Source organism: Saccoglossus kowalevskii, chromosome 4, assembly GCF_978046115.1.
Source record: "Saccoglossus kowalevskii chromosome 4, keSacKowa6.1, whole genome shotgun sequence".
NCBI classification, from domain to species: domain Eukaryota; kingdom Metazoa; phylum Hemichordata; class Enteropneusta; family Harrimaniidae; genus Saccoglossus; species Saccoglossus kowalevskii.
The window spans coordinates 37,829,059-37,853,907 of NC_140644.1; the positions used below are offsets into that span (position 1 = coordinate 37,829,059).

A 24,849-nucleotide genomic window follows, 5' to 3' on the forward strand; every position below is an offset into this window, starting at 1 on the left:
TTCAATCTCGCTTTAGAACTGGATCAACAATTACAGAACGTTATATAACGAAACATCCTGATGTTTTTGGCGTCCATGAACCAGGTGGTATGGTGCAGCGAGGCAGAGGCCGGCATATTATGGAGGAAAGTATCTGGAAGCTAAGTACCATAAGGGAAGAACTTTTAGATTTTATGCACGATATCTTTAATTGCAATTTTAGTGCATATAACTACTTTTTCCATAGTTTGAACAAAATGGAGTATTATTTAACGCGGACATATTTAAACTATTTACCACATCCTATAAACAATGATGTTATTACATCAGTTTGTCTATCAAAATCGCATAGATTAATAAAAGTTTGTCGACTATATTCATTACTCGAAGCTGAAGATTTAATCAAACGTGATGATATTCGAATAATATTTCTTGTTCGGGATCCACGGGGCATGGCTGCTTCAAGAATGAGGTTTACTAACATAACCACACCAAATGAACACTTCAACCAAGTTATTTATGGTGAATTTAAACTCCATCCAAAAATGGAAGAAGTTGTCTCAGATTATTGTCATTGGCTTAAAGTTAATTACTTCACACCCTTAGAGCACCCGGTCTGGTTAAAACATAAATATATGATGATAAGATATGAAGACTTGGAGAGAAAACGCAAAGAAACAGTTACCAAGATTTATAATTTTATTGGACTTAAAATGCGGTTTGATGTCTTGAATTCGATCTTTGGTGATGGAGAACAATTTGAACAATATGACCTGACAGATAACAGTGAACAATGGAGACACAAATTGAAAATGGAAGAAGTAGTACGAATTCAAGAGGTGTGTTCCAGTGACATCTTCAAAATGTTCAGCTATATCTCAGTTGCTAATGAAAAGCAGTTATTGGATAATACCACGTCTTTAGTTGGCGATCTTCTTTATAACGTTGATAGCGTCTGATTACTATGCATAGTTATATTAATTTGAAGAAAATCCTTGTTGATAGGATTACCATAGGTTCTCTAGTTCTCTGTTCCATCTAGGCGAATAACTGTATTCCATTTAACAAAGTCATAAGATCCTACTTTAAAAGTTACGATTAATGATATAGTTCAATTACAGAGCATTATAAACAATGTTATGTTGTCTGGATTAGTTGACTCATGTAATTGTATATATGGGGTAGATTGATACACATATAAAACTTATATTTAATGTTTTCACCAAGTTCCAATCAATACAGCATATCAGTTCGATTATGCTATATGTATCTTTCTATTTGCTTTAAGAATGATCACTGTGTGTTTCTTTGACTGACGTTGTCTATGTGTCTATGGCATAGAAACCATGATGGGCGTTTAAATACAGGAAACACGATTGAAATAATCATATGTGAAATGGATTTATTTGTTTGATTTCCAAACCACCATACCAGACAGTTGGTGTTAAGTGATGGCTTTTGATATTTTTTCTTCTCGGACTCCAAGTATCATGTTATAATTATAATTGAAATTTTTCGAAAACATTGAATCAGATTCGAAAAACAAAACAAAAACAAGCACATTACACGGCTCAGGCTTGGATGTGTGAATGTGCAGTTTTAATACTCTTATTAGTTTAGCTTTTGTTTTAACTGACATAAGAGTGTCAAAAAGTACTTTATAAAAAAACACAAAAAACAATATTCTATGACACATATCAATATAGAAGATAAAACTGAATATTGTGTATATTACACTCTTTTAAATACATGACAAATTCATGTAAATAGTTGGCGTAATTATGTGCAGTCTAAACGCCTGTATTTACCAAGTATTTGCCAACATGGACACATGCTGCTTCAACCCTGTATTTGCTAAGTATATGGCCTACATAAATTGTGTAATAATGTCCGTATTTGGCATTTATTTGTATGTCCCAAATAGACTCTGTGATAGACATATCTTTTTGTTGAAATCATCTTTGCCTTTCTTGTAGGAAACATATGTGTTTACCTCATTTTGGATTATATGTGCATTGTGGATAGTCATAATGCTCTAATTATTCTCGTCCGTATTTTGTTGAATAAATTACTATGAATTTGTGGGTAGAATTGTAGTGTGGCTTTTACAATTCAAAAACCCTTCAGAATTAAATATTCATAAAAACACTGTGTGAAATAATTCTAAATATTAACTGCCATCTGTGGTCATGGCTGTGCTCAATACAATAATCTACCAAATTGAAATAATGTTTCCTTTGCTGTAACTTTAAAAAATGCTTGGTTAGTCTATGTAAATAGCAGTGCTTTTAATTAAATGTCATAATAGCTGACAAGAGCTGTTATTTTTAACCTCCCAATTTTACGTAAAGGATCACTTCCTCTGCACCTTTCAAAAAGACACATGTTGTTTACCTCAAAGAGAAAACGTGATAGAAAAAATAGAACATCAAGAGAATAACAACGTCAATGTGAAAAGAAACAATGCGAGGTGCGTGGCATTGCCAAGAAGACGATCTGATAAAACAATTCCAGGAGGAAGGTAACAGAGAACAAAAAGATAGTCACGACAGCCATGAACCAGGTCGCCAGGTTAGTGAATCGGAAGAGTCAGACTACAACATCTGTGAGAACGCATGTATCGACGAGTTTCACGGTATTCCTGTATCGGCTTCGCGTAAGAAAATATAAAATTGTCATCTGACGAAACTAATAAAAAAAGAGGTGATTTATATGAAACGGCGAGTTGCGTTTGATTGATATGTCGATGTTGAACAATGTTATAGAGAAGAACATTTTCAGTAGCCGAGCGAAATGGACACGGGCTGGGTAGATATCTCGAAATCCAATATACAAATGAAGGCTGCAGCAGAACAGCAAAAAGTCGGCCCAGCTTTCTTTCATCTAAAAATAAAGGTCAAGTGTTTGATGGGTGTGTTTAAACCGATGAACAAAGAACGAAGAACGTTCATACTGTTTAATCATGACATATATATTCTTCGCTCTTCGTTCTTCTGTTTAAAGTAACACCCATACTAATCTTTAAAACAAAGAACGAACAACATAGACCACACATTAATATTCAAATAAATATATTTACAAGCAGTCATCGTTCATACAGTTTAATCATAACATATATATTCTTCGTTCTTCTGTTTAAAGAAACCCCCACCCTTATCTTTAAAAGGAAGAACAAAGACTACACATTAATATTCAAATATATATATTTACATGCAATCATCTTTCATACAGTTTGATACATTTACATGCAGTCATCGTTCATACTGTTTAATCATAGCATATATATTCTTATTTCTTCGTTCTTCTGTTTAAAAAAAAAACCCACTCTAATCTTTAAAACGAAGAACAAATATCACACTTTGATATTTAAGTCTCTAATATAAATTGGATATACGGATTTTAGCACACGTTGCATTAACAATGACGACAAAAAAATGCCATATGAATCATAATTTATTTATTTGCGATTTTACAACGAACATTGTCATTTTTACTCACTCGTACGTGTCATTATACACGTAAACAGGTTACGGGACGATTGACAGACAATACTCTCACACAACATTTCTTATTCTGATTATATATAGTCATCCCTCGGTAATCCACTGCTCTTACGAAAATATGCTGTTTTTTTACGTGCGCTGGGAGCAAACGGCACCGACAGTTTATCATCCCCTCTATTATGACGCCATTCTTCCAACTATATGTCTACAAAACGAAGATTGGAAATAGAAGATGTTGCACATTTCAAGAAATTAATTCCCAACTGTTATTTTGGATTGCAAGCACCTGTAACAGGGCCACCTTTCCAAAAATATATTGAAGGTTCAGCCGAGAAATTATTAGAAGACGAATTTCAGGACGCGGCCCGCGAATTGCGTGCTCTGAAATTGAAATGGAAGAAATTGAAAATGATGAGGAAACTGCAAACTTCGCAGTAACCGTTGATGGTAGGTTACATGGTGTAGTGATAGATGGTGTCTTTAGATACAGGTAAATCATTTCGTAGTATATATTTTGTATGAAAAGTATAACAAAGAATGTGAAATAAATCCAACATGGTTACAAATTCCAATGAGATGAATAAAAATTACAGTCTTTGTTAACGAATTATACATGTATACATGTACATGTATATGCATATGTTTCATTTCCTGTTGTGGTTTCGATATCATTTCCTGTTGTGGCGCCGCCGATAACTTGTGTTGAATGATTATCGCCTAAGGCTTCGGCCAACTAATTTACAGTGAAATCGTGCAAAAACATTAAAATTACATTGAAAAAAAATAACATTAGTCGTCAAAATCATGCCACCGTTTTCAAGACCCTGATGTCCGAGTGGTAATTTCACCAAAGCGAAAGTTTATTCCTATAACAAATATTTTGGTTGGATCTTATTTTGTCACTTGGCGCACGCCAATCACATGGGCTGAAACGTTTTTACTTGTCGGGCCAAGCTGTTGTGTGTTCGCACTTCAAAATCAAAAATCTTTTCATGATGATTTCTCAATCTTGTATTCAATCGCCAACGTTTATATGTTAAACAGGCAAAATGATATGATATGAATTTTATTTAGTACAATGGCCTTAGGTCTTTGGTACAATAAATCAAAAATAGAAAAATACATACAGAGGGATTCCTTTAAATAATTGTTGAATGTACTAGTCACAACTGGTTAAGTAGATTGCATTTAGAAGCGTAGAATACCAATTTTGAAATTTGAAGTACATATAAGTTGTCAAATTGCATTAAACGAAGAAATTTTCGTAAGTCTGATTTGACTTATAAGATTTTCATAACGTAGACATCATCAACCAACCCTAAATTACATAATTTATAGATTCACATATTTCTCGGTATGTTTAATTTACGATCAGATTCAAACCGAAAGTTGTGGGATGATGTTCCACAGGCAAAATAAATTCAAATTGCCGAATAATTTATAAGTTGGTGATAAAAATCGTCCGTACGTTTTATTTATTGTCTGACCTGTTTTTTAAAAAAAACGTATATTTCAGGTAAAGTTTCGGACAAACACCACATGTGTGCAACATGTCCACAATGTAGCAAGTGAGATGACAAACCGATTTACATGGATATATGCAGTGGTAATAGGAGCATAAACCCAACTGTAGGATGAACCATGTTGGGTCAGCAAAGCGGATGTTGGAGGATTGGGCCGTTGTTTTATTATAAAGATCTCAGGAAAAATACAACATGAGGTATGTATGTGAACAAAATGTCATTTTAAAATAGTCCAACAACTTTTTACTCTTGATGGTGTTTTGCTGGAATATAAGAGTAATGGAAGGTTAATCAATTGATTGGCTATTATGTCTGTCATTGGGTGTGTTTTTTTTTTGCAAGGATTGTTTGCTGAATTTGTGAATTGCTGTAATTTTTATTTTGTGTGTTTGTAAAACACTCTTGTAATAAGTCTTGCTTTCTGCAGCTAATAACCTATATATACGTGGCTATCAATTGTAGGTATACAACGTACATTGGTGATGGCGATTCATCTGCATACAGGGCCGCTAGAGACACGTATATAGATAAAGGAATTGTAATAACGAAATAAGAGTGTCTTGGACACATCCAAAAAGGATGGGCACTTATCTCAACAACTTATGGCAAACAAAGAAAGGTGAACTTAATTCCTCTCTCTGTCTCTCCTACATTCATGTCAAAATGTAAGGTCCTATTGGGCATTTTAAAAATTATTTTTTATTAATTTTTACATATACTTTTTTTCGCAAGTATAATTATTTCTAATTCTAGTCTTATCCCCAAACACCATAAATCTGACCAACCTCCATAAGACGAGATCTCAAATAACTAGTCAACCAACCAGAGCAGGCCATGTATACTGTGATGAGGACATGTGTTTGCATGTCGTATCAAACTTTTTTTGTGAATGGTTGTTGTAGTTTACGTTTTTGAGGTTTATCAGATCTATTGGGTTTTATGATCAAACTAATGAAATAATTACACTTGCGAAAAAAAATAATATAAATATGAAAATAATAATACATAAATAAAATGTCTAATAAGATCATATTCTAATGCGATTGATTGTATTTCAGATTACATTTTTGTCTGACAGTAATATCAGGCATCTTTTTATGGGGGTGTAATATACACATCTCCGAGCTGAATAAAAATACAATCAAATCACAGACTCAGGTTGTGTGTATGACATAGGAGCATCTATTGAAACTATTTCATTCGGTAATGTAATTTTTTACCTTCCAGGAACTAAAGTTGATGATAGAAAATCATTAACTTGAAGAAGACTGTTAACAAAGAAAATGATCAACGCATTTCAGGTATTCTATGGTATCGCCATCCTAGGAAACGAAAGTGATTATTACCAGTTTATTGTCAAACCTGCATGTTCTTTTTATTGTTATTCTAAACTACAAGTATGTGTCATGTTCTGGAATTTATAATATAGAAAGACCTTGATTATCTTATAGTTGGGAAATACACATGGGTTATTATATAAATATTGAATAAATTTGATTATTTTTATTTTATTGTAGGCAATGTTCCAGAAATGCAGAGAGCCACCAGGGCATTTCTCAAGCATTACTCGAGTACATTTGAGAAACCAATACATGACGACTGTCCAACTGGACCTATTAGTTGATGTAATTGGAAGAACGACAAAGTTTTGGAAACAGACACATACCGACCTATAAAAATACCAATACCGGGGACAGTGATTAGTGTGCTTCGACCAATCATTGACAAGTTGTCATATTCTGCGAACTGCTACATGCAGAATCAGAATAAATTTTGAGATAATTATCAAAAGAGCAAAACCACGGCGCAAATGAAATTATTCTAGGATTTTGTTTAGCAATAGCACACTTCAACAGTGGGTTGATGAAATTCAATTCAAAGTTTTTTAATGACATGGAAATGTCGACAACACAACATGCCAGAATTCATAATGCTGACTACAAAGCACAGATAGACAGACAAACGTAAACAAAACGAACTTTCGAAACTAGACCACTTCGAATATGAAGAGGGGCCAAAATACGAGTCAAAGAAATTGAGCGGGGACAGTGGAATTAAAAAAACGACACTGTAAAACATGTAGAAAGGATACAAGCGTGGCGACTGTCACACAGAGTAAAAGATTTGTCTGACATTTACTAAGTGATTGAACACAATTATGTCAATAGATTTTACATACAGTCCTGAAACAATTCATATTTTGTACTTGGATTCGTTATATGTTTAGCTTTCACATTCTTATCTGCTCCATAGAAAAATAAATTGCAATTGCTTGAGGATATGTTGGCAGGTAAATTCAATCTGGTGAATTGATGACCCTCTCCCTTTTTACATGTCATGAAAATGTCTTCTTTTGCTAAACCTAAGAAAATACAGACTAATTCAGAATTTATAATTTGTCATTCAAACATTCTTTGTCTGATGTCTGAAGTCACATTCACAACTAAAAACAGAGGCACAAAACTAACACATCAGTATATGTTTTATTGCCACAGTAATACAATAACCAAAAAATTCAAGAAAATGTCAATACAAGTTACATGTAAAGCAATGTTATCAATGGCGAGTACATAAAAATCGCAGTGTATCTTCTATCATCAGATTTGCATTAATTCCAATGCAGAACAGGACTCTTTCTACCAAATAAAAAAGAAATAACAACATTTATATTTATTTGTCTTCAATGTTCCAGAAATATTTCAGCTACCTACAATGCAAATTATTTACAAGTATAACCGTTGTGAATAAAAAAAAATCCATGATAAATTTGATATCTAATATTATGTTATTTGGGGGGCGAAGGTTCATTCAAAATACTTGTACTATAAAAAAATAGCTACATGACGACGGACAAGTCTATGAAAATTGGCGAAATGAACAAAACATTTACAATAAAGAAGTACCCCTGAAATGACTGTCTAACTATTTACCTCTCATTACCTGGGAGATAACTACGCACGTCGCTGTCTTTGGGTTATTTTTTTTTCTGCGTTAAACAAAAGAAACACATCCTCGCGTAAATCGATGAAATGTTCACAGCTCTATTTTAATTGCCAATGTTTTTATTCCAAGATGCTTACATGAACATAGAAACCAACAAAACACGTCATATTTATAGAAAATTACGTTAACGGCGAACATACAGTACTTTTAATTCTCACCACCACGATGTATAAACCATAAACCTGATTTTTCTTGTGAAGGAATTTATCTTTTCAATCTCATGTTTACCATTGTCAGCAAAAACATTTGCCGTCATACTTGTAAGTCATACCTGTAACGTAGAAGGTAAAGTAGGCCTATATGTAAATAATTTCGTAAATTCGTGGATAAAATGTAGAGTCCTGCACATCGGTGTGTTTGTTGTTATGCCGGTAAGCAGTCTATCTATTCATGCATAGTAGACGGAAAACCACTTAATTTAGTGTACACGTAATTTAGTTTTTTGTATCGATTCCGCGAAACATCGGCGACAATTTCTTCTCAATACACTTGAGCAAATTATGGGGACTTACCCAATATATGCCATCGCGGTTTCCATAGCATTCTGAGCGCAATCACTGGCATGAGCGCAATCACTGCCGGGGTTATAGAATTTGCCGACGACTCGGAACGTTGTCGTTTTTTGTTTGCCCTTCTGAAACTCGCGGCATACTGAAGTCCTGAACTGAAGTAAACTGAGCCTAGAATATACGGACGAAAAACAAATACACCGTTATGATAAACAATTAACCTCAAATGGGAGATAAGAACTGTTTGCGATATGACAAAAATACTGCCCCTTTGCATAGTCGCGGGATATAATTAGTTACGTCACTAAAGGTTATCAAGTGGGAAGTCGAAAAACTTCACATGGTCATGGTAAACCCTAGTTAAAACGAGTTATAACAACAACAAAACAGCAACCGATGTCATGTTTTTATGCCGAGGTTCCAAATTACTGAGTTGTTAGGCTAAACAAATGTGCTAAACACGCCCCTTAAGTGAGAATTCACAGTTGTCTTATTTTTGTTTGTTTCTGGAGAACATCGATGTGAACGATCGAAAATGACATCCTTTCGGCCATCGTCACTGAGTTGAGGTATGTGGCATGGATTCTATGAGACGTAAGCTTCATTTCCGTATTTTACATTTTAACTGAAATATGAGGCACCTTTTCACTGTTGTTGCACAAAAAACGGACTGCATAACTATAAGATCGCATAATGTTGAAAATATGAATCGCTTGCTCAAGAAAACTAAATAAAACAATGGGACAAATTAGAAATACGGGGTAGAACTTCATGACCTTCTTTTCACGATGACATGACTTTCGGGGTCATTGGCATCATAGTGGAGCCGCCATTTTTAATTTTCTTCATGTTACAAATTTAACAGTCGTATTGTTTTTGAAGGTCATGTGGCCATAAACAAACACAATATTGAAAATATAATATTTTTCGAAACTTAAACCAGGATCTACCAAGATATATATAAGTTTGGTGGTTTCACCTACGCAGTGGTTACGGTCTTTATTGTTTTGTAACTTTTATTTTGTCGACGCCTTTGAAAAAAATAACGTTAAACAGAATAGTCTGGGAATCTATATTTATAGTACGTAATGTGAACTGGTGCATAAGAGATTTGGAGTTGTTCTTGGTCAATTGGTTGGGCAACCATGTTGGTTAGATAGTAAACATTTAGTGGTCATTTCAATACCTTTTGAGGGTGTAGGTCAGATTTTTATGGCATGTAGTACAACTCGTGTGTAAAAACTTAAATGCTCAAGTGACTTGTTCCGCCATGTTTTCTCTCTCAAAAAAGGAAAAAAAACAGCTGAAAATCTTCTTATTCAGAACCTTCAAGCAAAATGCCCTCAAATATGATATTTAGTGCCTATATGACGCAAAATGTATGAAACAATTGTCATGATTCGTCACCCCCTTTGCTCGCCATTTTGGTTTTATACTTATGCCACAAAATCGATCCCGCCCATGATAGACTTAATGCAACATTTATTGACTTTTTTTCGAAACGGTACAAATTTATTTATGCGTGGCGTCTTTTCTATGGTAAGTGTCAATTGGTCAAAAAACAACAGTGCAGGACGACTAGATCGTGTCTACATTCCCGACCTTCTAAAAATGTGGCCAATCTGATTCAACTTGCAGAAATCGGAGAACACACCAGTCGATTTGGAACTTTCGCGTCATCAATAAATACTCACAATTCCATCTGGTGCCTCAATACTCAACCATCGATGACGAACAATACCATGAGGTAATATCAATTTAATGGAAACAACAAGTGCAATGTAAATATGACTAGTTACAAACTGAAAATCAAACTAACTTTTTTTTGCAACAGTACAGCAGTTTCAAAGAGACACCACTTAAAAAATCTAGCAATATTCTCGAAAATGAACTGTGTAATCTCGAGAACAGCCGATCCTCTGGTGCAAATATGAATGTAGAAATTCGCATCAATAACAAATTACTACTACAGAAACTTATTCACACGGTTACCATCTTTGTTTCGACCTCGAACGTCATAAAGAGAAGAAAAAAAAATTATGACACAACTTGCGTCATTGACTGTCATTGACTCACTGTATATGAACACTGCAGAAGAAGGCATCTATATTGAACAATTGCCCTAAGATAAGAAAACTCACGGAAAACCATGAAAAACTGACATTGTTAAAGCTTTCTATTCACACTTGTATACGCCAGCCCCGGATTCCATGGAAGCGCAAAATAAAATTGCATATGGCTAACCTCAAATTAGTGACTCGAGTAGAAATACTACGGAAATTACCGTAGCTGTTAATAAATGAAATAATAATGCATCGCCTGGTATTTATGGCCCCCGGGTGAGTTCTGGAAAACCTTCTGGTCGTTTTTGTGGACATGCTTTGTTTAACGTATTCTCACCTATTTTAATGCAGGTAAATTACCACTATCTTGTTGCAAAGCTGTCATGTCGCTATTACAAAAAATGGTTAATTCAAACTTGATAAAAACATTGGAGACCGGTCTCACTTCTGTGCAGTGTTAACACATATCTTACAAAAACATTGTCTCTGTGGCTGCGTTGTGTTCTCGGGGAAGTAATTTACATAGATCTAAGTTATTCAAAGCCAGAACAGAATATTTTTTAAGACTTTAATTTATTACACGACGTAATTAGTTATGCCAACCAGCATAATATTCCACTCGCAATTCTTTCACTTGATCACGAACAAATATTTGATCGTATTCATCCTAATTATTTACTGAGCACCTTACAGGCGTTTGGATTTGGCGACTATTTTTAGTGCATTATGACATTGTATACAAACAAGCAGGACTTAGTGAAAGTTAATGACGCCCTCAATTCGCCTCTCGAATTTAAGCGTGGTATACTTCAGGATTGTTCCCTGTCTGCACAACTTCATTCACTGTGTATCAAACTGTTCCTCAGTAAAATGCGTCATGAAAATGGAACGCGTGGTCTTGAACTGCCAAGTTCTAGACAAATGAAATCACAGTTATCGGCCTATGAGTATTTAATAATTTCGTCTGGCAAGGCCGGGTTGCAAAAGATATCATCTACCAACCTGTCAAATACGGCGAACAGGGTCTCTTGCACCTAGTATAGCGTGTAACTGCCTTTAGATTACAGATTCTCTCGTTAACTTACCAAGTTTTTTTCTTGCAGACATTTATCTCAAACAAATCGGAAATTCGGATTACAGTTAATAATTTGTTGCCATTAATTTCTTTGATAATAACTACTTGCTATTCATTTAGCGTGAGTAGCCTAATGCATGTAAGTCTGCGTAATTTAACCACAATTCAACACCAGGAGTGCTTTTCTATGATCCTATGTTCAATAACATCTCGTTTTACATCTTGTTACCAAGCTTTCTTTTGACTTGTACTGCTTGTCGGAAGCAGGGTTATCTACAATTGCGGATTTAAATGATCAAATCCACCACCGCTGAAAAATGTAGATGAATTGCGCCAGCAGTTCTATTGAATTTTGAATCAAAAGCTCAACATTATTTATAACTGTATTTAAAAAAATTGATGATATGGATCTGTAATATGTCTATGAAGAAACAGAATCACCGAATGTCACTTTGCACTGTAAAACAGATCAAGTTGTCTTTAACATTTGAGAAAGGTGCTATATATCAGTTATTGATTTAGACAATAGCTTCGGATAATGCTACGTTCGATAGTGGGGATAGATTATATACCCACTGACATCAAGATCAATTTTAACTCTCGTTATATTCTTTACGAAAAAGAGAATTCAATGGCGCCTACTTAAAGGATCCAATAATGCTGCATTGTATTTTTGAATACTTGGTCCATGCATAGGTGCTATGTGATCTATAAAAATATGCTCTCAGAATTGTGAATGGATTACAACTTACACCGCAATATTAGATTTAGGCATTTCTGAAAAAAACGCAGATTTACGTTCAACGTTGATAACGTATACTTCTAAATAACCGCTGATTAAATTTGACAGAAGAAACATAAATGCTGAAATACACGCCAATTTACATCGAAACTGAAACGGCATATACAGCTGGGTAAATCTTTACGTTAATAGTAAATTGCGTATTCTTGTGTTCTTCCACGTCCTGTACGCAGATTATGCCCATTGTAAATTACATTTATTTTGACGTTGTCCGGGTAGTGCATTATAATATTTATCCGTACACAGTGTGCATAACCGTTTACAATTTAAAATAGGTATTAGCTATTATTTTAAGTTGAGCATTGACAGTTTCCATTGAGGACTAGAGAAATAAATAAAATTAGTCCAGATTCGTATATAGTTTGTTTTCAAATTGCTCATTAAGTACAATTACTCACGCGTCATGAGCCCGCCATCAACGACAAATACAGTCGAGGCTTGACGAGTGATGTACCCCAGACGTGCTTAGCTCCAATACATCACTCTTCTTGTACGTCTTTTTTGTGACATTTCAAAAACCTAACAAAATCTAGTTGTTCAATGACAGAGCGAAGTTACATCATATTTTACATTATTAGTGTAAGAGGCTGCCCTTGAACTTGATCCACATTTCAGTCGAGACAGTTCACACTTGTTTGTTAATATATTGTTTCTAATCACGTGTGTTACTTCTACAACAAAGGAGGTGTTACCACTGTGGCACCAAGTGAAATTTGTTCCGTCTGAGGTGACTGAATCTATAAACATACCGTCGATTAACCTACGATTAAAACACACAATGAATTTTTCTAAAAACATTACTTTCAAAATTTAGTTCAAAAGTACAATATAAGTGAGGAGAAGAACCCCCGACTACGATATAAATTTTATAAGAAGAACAATTGCACAAATGTTAGACGGCCCTGATTGTATTGGCGGATACAGAACAGTATGGCATACACTTCAGCTGCAAGGTATCCGAGTTCCACGAATTGTAGTGCAGGAACTCCTGTGCGAGTTCGACTCCGAAGGTACAGATTTGCGAAAAGCACACCGATTTAAAAGAAGAGTGTTACAGTAGAAAAATGCTATGGCTCGTTGTTACACGTTCCAATAATTTACCAGACAATATAGCCAGGTATTATGTGGATGCAGTTAGGATGTTCAGTGGATATCAAATACAACTAGATACCGACCTAGACACTGAGAATGGCACAGTGGCTGCCATTCATCGCTTTTTCAGAGATGATGCCGATTCTCAAGATACGTTACATCTCAGCATAATCAAAGAAGTGAAGGATGGTGGTTCTTCTTAAGAAGAAATCGCTCTACATGGTGGATTAATCTGTTCAAAGACTTGTAGGCTCAACGAATTATCAACAGCAAATTACAAAAAGAGTGTTTGTGGTTTTGCTTCGCAAGTTTGCTTCACACAGATTTTGATCATGTATTACAGCACTGGAATACACACTACGTTAGAAGGTCAAGGAACGACACTGTAAGCGGAAGACCAGATTCACTATATTATTTGCCTTAATACCACATGGGAGCAGAACACTTGGCACTACCTGTGCAAGATACAGAGATAGAGTATACAAATACCCAGATTATTGATGTGGAGGAAGACTGTGAATACCAGGAACATTTTCAATATGTAGTAAACACATGTAATTTTGCTAAACCTAATGACTGGAAAAAAGTACTAGAATTGTATAAACATTTAGTTCACTGTGCATATAATGGAATTTGATTTTGTAGTTTACATAGAACGTTATGTTTCATAGTTTATACAGATATACCATTTTGTGTATCTGAATCACCATACATTTATATTTTTATATGTGTTGAGGAAGAGATTAAGTCTCCTCAATCATTATTAACACGTTTTATTTAATAATGAGTTTTAGCATGAATCATGAATTCATTGTGTACGAGAAATATGCATCCACATAATTCCCACTTTATAAATGTTAGATGATGATGTCTTAACATCATAGTGTATACATTATCTACTACATGCAAACCTGATTATATGATCATATACTTCAACTGTAGGACATGTAGTGATCATCATGGAAGGTGAATCGTATTTCAGAAAGCACATAATTTGTTTATATTGGTGTCATTCCACTCTTTCCACTGACATGTGTTTACAATTATTTTACCAAAAGAAAATAAGAAAGGTTGTTTGCCCACACACTAAAGACAATGTTTTATTCAAGCAGTGAATACTTAATATACATGTATTTGTATACTAAGACACAAACCCGTAAACATGTGCAACTGTAATTATGTAATTGAATAAAGGCACAATCAAAGTGTTAACAAATAACATTTTCGGTCTATCACTTAAAATAAAGGTCTATGTAAACCAACAAAAAGATATAACATGGACTCTTGAAATATAACATTTAACTACTAACTACTATAACAAATATACAATATAACTATATGTTTTACCATGTACACTACATGTAAATATATTAGGCATAACCAAAACCTTTGGCGTTTGCAATACCAAATTCCATAGCATTCTTGAATTCATCGTATGTATTGTAACCAACTGGTAAGCTAAGAATACCAGCACAAGTATTGGTCTTTTGGAAACTTTGAATGCATTTAATTTGCTTCTTTTTCATGAAGGAATAGTACTTCCAGTTGCAAACCGAAAGCAAACTCACAACAGCCTGTGCTGAACATAAGAATTTGGGCGAGAGTTAGCTGAGATTCACTTTCTTCAACATCTTGTGGAAAATCTGCCCAGTGGGCAAGTACTCTGCTTTCTACATTATATGCGTTTGATCCAATTTCACTTCTTGTAATTACAACCTTCACGGATATTGCAAATGTCGCAGCAGTGAGTGGTACAGCCTCATAACAAAATGTTGGCTTGACGACAGAGGGATACTCTTGTATTGCTGCCAATACACCAAAGGTAGAGAGACCATTCTTGAATTGGTCTAGAGCTGTTTTTGTTCTCCCAAATAGATACCATTTGATAGTGTCCCGAATAACGTTTTCCTTGTCATCTTCACTTTGAATGTGCTTCCATATACCTGCAAGTTCTAGTAGATTTTCTAACGTTCCGCTTATAACACTGTTTGCTTCTTCAACATTAACATTCCTCAGTTTGAGCAAATCTTCTTTCACTGCAGAACCTACAGGAAGATCTTCTGTTGTAGGTTTTACTGACTCAGTTCCATGTACTATTACATTGAACAAATGGTCTGCAAAACAGCGGGGTGCAGGACCTCAATGAACCAATGACATAGCAATTATTTGGCCTACCAAATAATATTCATTTCCATAAAGAGATTTACTAATGCATCTAAGAACGTTTGTAGTTGAAGTACCATCTAAAAGATGGGATCCTACAATATGGTTCATAGTCAAAGTCAACATTTCCCGCATTGGGCCACCTTCATCAACAGCGCCATCGAAGAGCCCTCATCATCAGTGAATTTAACAGAGAGTTTGTTAAACGGACCGAATGATTTGCCTTGAGTCCTCTTTTGACACAATCAAATAGCTGGTTTCTAGAAATGTTTAACTTTGATATTGCATCATGGTCTTCCTGGATGTCACTTCTTTTGAAAGATTTTAATTTGTTCAATCCATGTTCAAGAATTGAATAATAATTAGCATCTCTCTCTATTTCAATTGGTAGCCGCTTACCCTACCTAGGCTTCAACTCACACTTCTTTTTCCTTTTCTCCCTTTTGGATGATATTTTCCGAAAAGCTGTTGGTGTTTTTTCTCGTTTGAATGTCTCAAAAGACTTGATTTTTCCAAACTGTGGCTTTTCATTTACTTTATCATCTGAAATAATATTAGAAATAAGTGAAATGATGAGGTATAATAGTTTTAACTAAATATGCAAACGTTTATGTCTTTTACAAATGGTTTAATTAGTATGGAAATTGTGTAGTTTAATATTTGTGACTAGTACTGATGTTTTAAAGATATCACAGAAACAAGCTTTGTATGCCTACATCTTATATGCATAAACACAGGCAGCACTACAGCTGAAGTTAAACACACAGTATTTGTGTATAAATATGAGGTAATGCATATAAATACAAATACTAGAGTAAATATAAATTTTATCCTGACAGAAAAACACAAGATGATGCACGTGTGCTGAATGTATTGGAGGCATGGAGTACAAATAAGGAATACTGTATTTACTATATTTATATTGCAAACACATCTTCAATACTCATAATGCAGAAATTGTGTTTATTGCATGCAAAATCATTGAATTGTCTTATTTTGTTTAAATAGACTTGTCTTTTCATTGCTATTTACAGTAAGTACATGTGCTTCTAATAGAGCAAATGTGGCATTTAAAAATGTAACTGCAAGCCAGGGTGGTTTCAAGTAGCTATGGTATAACAATTTAATGAAGACTATTTAATGGATTTCCACCCTGAAGTAATCAGCTCTGGGGATTATTCAAAAGCACATATGTAGCTAGTTTTATTGAAAGTTGATGAGTGGTACTCAAATTATATGTGGAGCACCTATACATTGGTTAATTTATACAAATTGGGTAATTAGTGAGCATACAATTTAACCCTAAACGGAACGTGTATATGGTTTATCTCAGAGCATATATGTACCAAGTTTCATTGAAATCTTGTAAGTAATTGAGATATTGGTGGAAATGCCAAATATTGGCAAACTAATATGTAAATTAGGTCATTATTATGCACGGATTTCACCCACAAACTATTCAGGTCTGAGCATTATTTCAGAGCATCTATGTACCAAGTTTTATTAATTGGTTCTTGAGATATCTGTGGAACAGACAGACATACATACAAACAGACACACTAAACGCAAAAACACCCATGTGTCATTGCATTAATGCAAATAGTTGTAAACATGGAAAATGCTGACATTGAAAGAAAAGTCTGGCCTAACAACATCATGCCCCCGTATGAAGAAGTCCCGCAAATGCAGTGTACAGCTATTCTACATCACTTTTCGCTTTCTAGATATTCCCCTTTTTAATTGGAATATGTTGTCCACCATTTTGATTTTCATAGCAAGAAATTATGAGTAAAATACAACACTACCCCCACTGTTGTAGCAAATTATATAATTATTAATGTATATAACAATTTTTAATATATGTATGTAGCAAAGACACAAACATGAAATATATTGTCAAAAAGATAAAATGAATATCTTTTTTTGGTCATTGAAAATAGAATATTATGTTATATAACCAGTATACGCTACTTTATAAATTGTATAAAATATTCAAAAAATGGGTATTTAGTATAAAAATGTGGATATAAATATTACATGAATTATATAGCATTCTAATCTACTGAGTGGTTCTAAGATATGACTTACTTGTCAACTCATTGCATTACTTTAACCAATGTTCATGTTTATATAATTTTGATATATTTTTTTATATTAATAAATTATGTTGGACTTCATGCATACACATTGCGTTCCTTAATATCACTTATCTTATCACATTACTATGGTGTGTGTATTCACAGTAGTGATGTTTAGTGTGAAATATCCGTAACTGGTATTTCACACTAAACATGGTGTTATGCACAGTGAAAGTAATTAGTCCATGTTTGCTGAACAGTATGCAGAGAAAAGTTGTGTGATATGGGATTGTTCAAACAATGCAATGACCACAACAAAATAATGACGGTTTAGGTTTTGAATAATACTGGCCCATGAATTCACTTGTATCAACACGCAACCATGATAACAAGTTATATCATGTATAACCTCATAATATATATTTGGATATAACAAATAAAATAGTTTGTTCGACCCAACCCGCTGTGATTTTGATCCACATCAAAAGATACAACATAATACTACCTCCCCTTCTCTCGGTTCTATACTCGCTTACAGTAGGCTAGTAACCATCCTATTAATGATATTTTAACGCTAAGTTCGGTACAGTTCGGTAACTCTGTGGCCATGCGGACGACAACGCACCTATATTCATGATCGTAGCGTCCTGTCACAGGCGCTTGGTACTTTTCTTGGATTGTAAAAAGTCGGTCGGTATACTTAGTCAGTCGCCGGTACATTCCCCGACACACTCGAAGGTACCGGCGACTGACTAAATGTGTCAACCCTTCTAATTATTCAAGAAACGGCCCGAGCGCCAACAAATTACCCGAATCCCCCAGTAGCCCGTATATATTTTAAAACCAGCTTGAATTTGAAAACATAGTGTACTTACCGGCATTTTTATTTTCAGCCTACACTACAAATAGTGGGCACGTTTCATCCCATCCGTTTCTTGGAGGACACATAACTCCACAATCCAGTTTGATGCCACGGAAACATCCGCGGTCGTCACTTGCAGTTGTTCTTGGCCTGTACCGTAAACCAGATGCACCGGAAAATTGTGCATGTAAAGTGCTTAAGAGCAAGGTTATATTGTGCTCTAGAGGCAATTCAATTTATTCGCCGTTTTCTTTATCAGCATCTTTCAAATACATTGACATTTTGGCCATATATAGAAATACTAGCAGTCGATACAAAAATGGCGGTAAATTTGCTCGGGGAATTCTGGGATATATTGCCAACTTCCGTTTTCATAAACAAAGTTTTGTTTTGGAAAATTAAAGTTTTGTTTCGTGAAATGGAAGTTTTGTTTTAGAAAATTTAGAAAAGTTGTGGTCTGAGAAAGTAAATTTGTGATGTAAAAAATTAAGTTTCTGTTGCTTTGTAAATTAGAGTGTTGTTTTGTAAAATAAAATTGTGCTGCAAAATGTATTGTGTTGTAAAAGATTAGGCTACTATTGCGAGAATTTTAAATTTTGTTTTGTAAATACAAGTTTTGTTTTGTGAAAATGAAGTTGTGTTACGATAAATAGGATTTGGTGTTGTAAAAAATTAAGATTTCATCGCGAGTATTTAAAGCATTGATTTGTAAATACAAGTTTTGTTTCGTAAAATAATGTTGTTCATGGGAGAAAATAATTTGGTGTTACTGGAAGTGGAATTTGGCTTATGAATTAAATTTGTGTTTCGAGAAATGTGGTTTGTGTTGCACTGGAGAGTTGATTTGTAAATTGCGCAATGTTAGGTGGACTCAGATGGTTATAACAATTTAAAATTAAAATATAACACATTCAATGCATATGAAACATATAACCTGTTATTGTATTGTAACCCGAGCGTGTTGTTTTGGCGTTTTACCCGCATCTAACAACATTATGAAATTATCCCAATTGTGGGCGTGCCAATACAACGGCGCCATCAAGAATAGAATGTTTTGCAAAGCTCCAAGATATATTGTTAACTGACTGTCCGAATAATTCTCAGAACGGCTGTAATTGCTTCATGAATATTTATAAACAGACCAGAGCTCTAAAACCCCTGGCACTGCGAAAAGGAGCGATAAAAACTGACCGGGTCGCTCAAGTGGAAAATAAGAATACACTCATTTTACTGTCTAAATAGTCACACTATAAAGGGACTGTACTGATTTCTATCTAATTCTTATCTTTATTAACAGTTCAACTTCGTCCAAATTTCTGTTCTTTATTATCACAATAAAAATAACAAGATTTGCTAAGTTAAGTGTTGTATTCAGATCAGATAAAATACCACATCATAGTTGAAAGAATAAGACAAAAATATATACAATATACAATGTATTCCAGAAAAGCAATTGTTAAAAATGAAACTCTGTAACCCAGCAAACGAAAACCAAACATCTCAAGCTTACGACTGGTAATTAGGATTTCCTCACATATGAACATTTTTAATTCGTAAGAGAACGTTTCGGTCACTGTTTATCGGTTACCCCACGTGCAAAACCAGGATAAACAGCCATTGCCAATAGAGTAGCAAAGGTGTTAAAGATTCAATATGGACGAGAAATTGAAATTTTAATCACAGTCGTTTGATTCTACATGCTACAGAAGAGATTGTAATGTGATTTACCAGAATCTAAAAGCAAAACTCTTGTAACGCACTAAATAATATTCGTTCAGTGAAACAATAAAACACGTTTCTATGGTTTGTTATTGTACGTACAGGCAAAACAATGTAAACACAGAAATTGCAACGTCATAGATTGATAATGCGCATGCGTCACTACAAATTCGGAGCAAATATGGCGCTGCAGAAAAGTAAAGGATCTTACGTTACAAATTCTGTTAAAAAAAACGTACCATTGAGAGGAGAAATGCCAGGAAAATGAAAATTGTTGAGGATATAGACGTTGACGAATAAGTCAGAAGTGAATTTGCAAACCAATGTGGTAGTGGAAGTTTTTTATGGATCGGTAAGTTGACTGGTACATGGTATTTGTTTTGTTTTTGCATTATGAATTCAATTTTATCACACCGTATTCCATGTGGACTAGGAGTCTCGGTGGTGGCAGACCACCACTCATTGATATTTCACATTCACTTTAATATTTCGTTGTTTACATTTATCGTTACTGATGACAATCCAGTGGCAACAGTCGGTCGTCAGCCAGTTGCATATCGTCACCGAAATATGCACACCGACAGGACAGTACAGTAGCTGTCTTTTGAGTGACTGCTCAAGCCGAACGTAAACTGACATGCTTTCGAAGTTTAAAGCATGGATCTGTGTTAATTTCGGTGTTTGAGTTGGGAATATTCTGTTTTTGCTTTTTGTATTTTCAAGTAACTGATTGTTGATCGTAGTATTATTTGTATTGTCTACCATCACGGGTGCATTTTGTTATTCATGTGCTTTTACATGGGTTGGCGTGGTCAGTTTCCAGGTGGCTTGCAGCTGCTTGATTGTGACTGATGGTCATCCACAAATTCTGTCCAGATTCAAAGCAATCTAGTCAAAGCTGAATAAATGAACTGGCAAGCCATAGTATGTATGATATTGTTACCTGGTAACATTATTATGAAAAATATAGTATTGCTTTTAAGACACAATGCTTTTCATGGACAATATTTTTCTATACAACTCATTTTTAAATCCTACTTTGTTATTGATAGATGATTTGAATGATGGCCTCATCACGTCTTCATTTACTTTTTGAAAACAATATATATTCAGAAATGAAACATTCCTTGGACATATGACATACTGCTAAAATCCTCCCACGAAAATTATCAAAGTAAGTAGTCTTGTACAAATGGCTGTCTGTCTGCCCGTCCATGAGTGTGTAGGCGATTTAAATGCCACCAAATCTTGTAGGCATTTGCTGGTGTTGTATTTTTGTTTAATTTTGAATTTACATTGTCAAAGTACATGAATTTACAATTAATCTATTTATTTTGAGATTGTTGTGTTGGTAAAATAGATAAAACACTTTTCTTTGTTTGAATTGAGCGATGTTTGAGTATAATATTATTCACTGGCACCTTTATTAGCGACGGAATGTTTTCTCATCCCCACATGAACATCACAAGAATGGATTTGGCGTTTAAAATTTGTTGTAGATTATGATAAACAAATTCACAATAATTTTGACAAATTTTAAATGTGAATAAAAAGGCCAGATCATTCAATTTAAATAAACAACATGGATAACTTCAACTCTTGTGTCTGTGCATATTACACACTTACATTACACCTGCTTTTGAATTCCTTTAAAAAGTCATTGCTAATTAGGTGATTACTATTAAAATTTTACAGATATATCTATATACATAGCCGACCTTACCCACCCTGTGCTATGATCGGTGTAATCTCCATCCTCCCATCATGTACTATGACCTGTCCATCCTAAATGGTTTTTGTTCAATATTAGATTAATGTGCATGGTAATACTTTGTTTCAATGACTTCTATTGGACATTACTACTTCTCTTTTTTGTGTCCCGAAATGGAAATGCAAATAAAGGCATGAATTGCAGACAGTTTTATATTTATTCTCGTTACAGGGAATATGGAGTAGCTTATTATGCCATGTTGTCAATGAGCATGAGTGAACCTTGATTGTGGACCAGGATGGAACTGGCCAGTGCTGGCATGTCCCTTTAACAGAAGAAGCTAGCGGTGATGGCTAGTGGTTGCAGAGAGGAACTAAGGCACTTGATGCATTGCGTTCATATTGTGTTTGATAAACACTTTCTGAAGAACACATCTTACTACTTGAATGCTAGGTGAGCTTAACAATCAGGATATTTTGAACATGTCTCTATATTATTAGAAGGAAATTGTATTGATGAAAGTATGAAGATAGAAAATCACGTTTTTTACTACATTTACAGGGAGATAAGTGAGCTTGAAACATTTCAACAGCGGATATTGCAGTATGCCAGTAAATGGTTTGCATGTATACATCCTCCCAGTTTATAGAGCTAGGAACCGTCTTTCAGCAATATACTGCAATGTACATTATAATAGAGAAATCAGGAGAAAACTGAATGGTGAGTACAAAATTAGCTTTATTTTCTAAGGATTGTATATTAATGGATAAACCTTGTACAGATATAAATAATAGGATTCGAACCAAAACTTTATAATATTACAATATTACAAAGTATGTATGTTGATCAGTCTGATGTGGTAACACTGCCAGATATATAATATATTTTTATTATATCTAGGTACAAAAGTATCTATAATAAGCAAAGTGGTCGATGGCTGGTAGCACCAATCAAAACTGACAAGACCTATTCTAATATTACACCTTAAAAACCAGCAGTCTGGATCTCAGAATGACTGACAGATGGGGGATGTATAGACCAATGGTACATGAACCTGATAACCAGAGACACATAGCTACATTGGTAGAGGAGCAAGTGTTATGTAAAACAGTAACATCCTATGGCATTATACACACAAATCATACATTTTCCTGCAAATTGTTCAGTTGTTGTAGTTTGTAGTTGTAATACATCTTATCCCAGAATAAAACTGTTGTATTAGTCATAATGATTAAGGTAGAGATGCAGTTTACCTGACAGGTATTTTGATTAGTTAATTAGAAAACCAAGATGACCTCACTTGTCCACAAAACTATATATTTTCGGAAAGCTTATTGTATGAATTTTAAAATTTGGTTAGTATTTTTTTTATGGACACTGTAGTTTGAAATATGCACAAAATGTGCTTTTTTTGTCAAAAGCGATTAAAAAAAATTGCTCCTAAACCATGCTTCTTTTCCCTGTCAAAATTGGTTTATAGGTACATATATTTACTATGAAGAAAGCGCCGTCTTGAAAACTGTCTACCAGTTGTCAATTTTGCAGGGCAGCAGCCCAAATTTCACTACTTCAAGTGTATGCATAAATTAACACCCAGGCTAGTTGTCTGTACGATTGTTGTAACACTGTTCAACCAAATACAATGCCCCGACGGCGTTTTGAAGATAAACACATTGTCAATCATTTGTGAAAATGTCAAAACAAAGCGTCTAGAAGCTATTTTCTGGGATGTGCACTAAAAAGAAGCTGAGATAATTGCTAATTTGCATAACAATTCACTCAGTAAGAAGTTTGCTAATGCTCATAATTAAAATGGCTGTAAAAGTTCCAAATTTAAATGTATTATCGTTTTGTTAAAAGTTAAATATAGTGCATAATATGAAGATCCCGTCATTTCTTTTTTCACCATGTTTCTTTTTTATTATTTATGTACAGCCTTGCTAAATCTTGCTAAGCATTCAAAGGAGAGAATGTTTGTCTCTGTTATCTATATTTTAAAATCGTTTTTTGAGTATGTTCCACTATTCACAATTCTACAAAATTTTAACAGTTTATAGCCAAGACTGTTTGGGTAATAAAAAGCAAAAAAAAAAAATTCACTCCCAAGTGCCCACGAACCTGCATCTCTTCCTTAAGAAACTGAAGCCAGCTCCTAATTGACCATGCTGCTATGAGGGGGTAATCTCTTCTCTCTGGGTTCTCCACACGCCCCAGGGGGGAATCTCGTCTCGTCTCTTTATCTCGTCCCCTTGAAGTACGGGATCGGGTAAGTCACTTATACTTTACAGTCAAATAAGTCACACACAACGAAATACGGTTCAATAGCTACCACGCCAAGTTTCTAATGATCAATCCCAGACAGCGTGAAATAAGAATTTGAACTTACTCTTGTTTGTGGCATCCACAACAGATGCATTCTGGCAGTGTTGGCATCTGTCGACAGATGCAGCAGTTTGGTACTTCATGCTTGGTTAACGACTAAATAATCACTTCACTAAAGTCAATAGCTGTTCTCTTGGCATGGCTTCACAGGTTGTCTACCATTGCAAAGAATAATGCACATTTTAACATTTACATATATTTTCATTTGTTACCAAAGACCTATATTTTTTACATTTTTTGTATGATTGTATGTATGATAAATGATTGCATTATTCACTATTCCTTACTGTTCCCTTCATTCTCTCTCTCTCGACATGATTTTCTTCTGACTTCCTCACCACCTTTCACTGACATTCTTCCTCATCAACATCTTTGTGCACCTATT

At 34.6% G+C, this 24,849-nt stretch overlaps 1 protein-coding gene and 1 pseudogene across 1 annotated transcript; both read left to right on the top strand.

Moving 5' to 3' along the window:
- The first annotated feature begins 236 nt into the window (after positions 1-236).
- LOC102806029 (carbohydrate sulfotransferase 1-like) lies at positions 237-938 on the top strand. The gene has a single exon (XM_006812659.1). The coding sequence runs from the start codon at positions 237-239 to the stop codon at positions 936-938; it is 702 nt and encodes a 233-aa protein (XP_006812722.1).
- An 18,033-nt stretch (positions 939-18,971) lies between these two features.
- LOC146747381 (uncharacterized) lies at positions 18,972-23,070 on the top strand (annotated as a pseudogene).
- Positions 23,071-24,849: the final 1,779 nt, after the last annotated feature.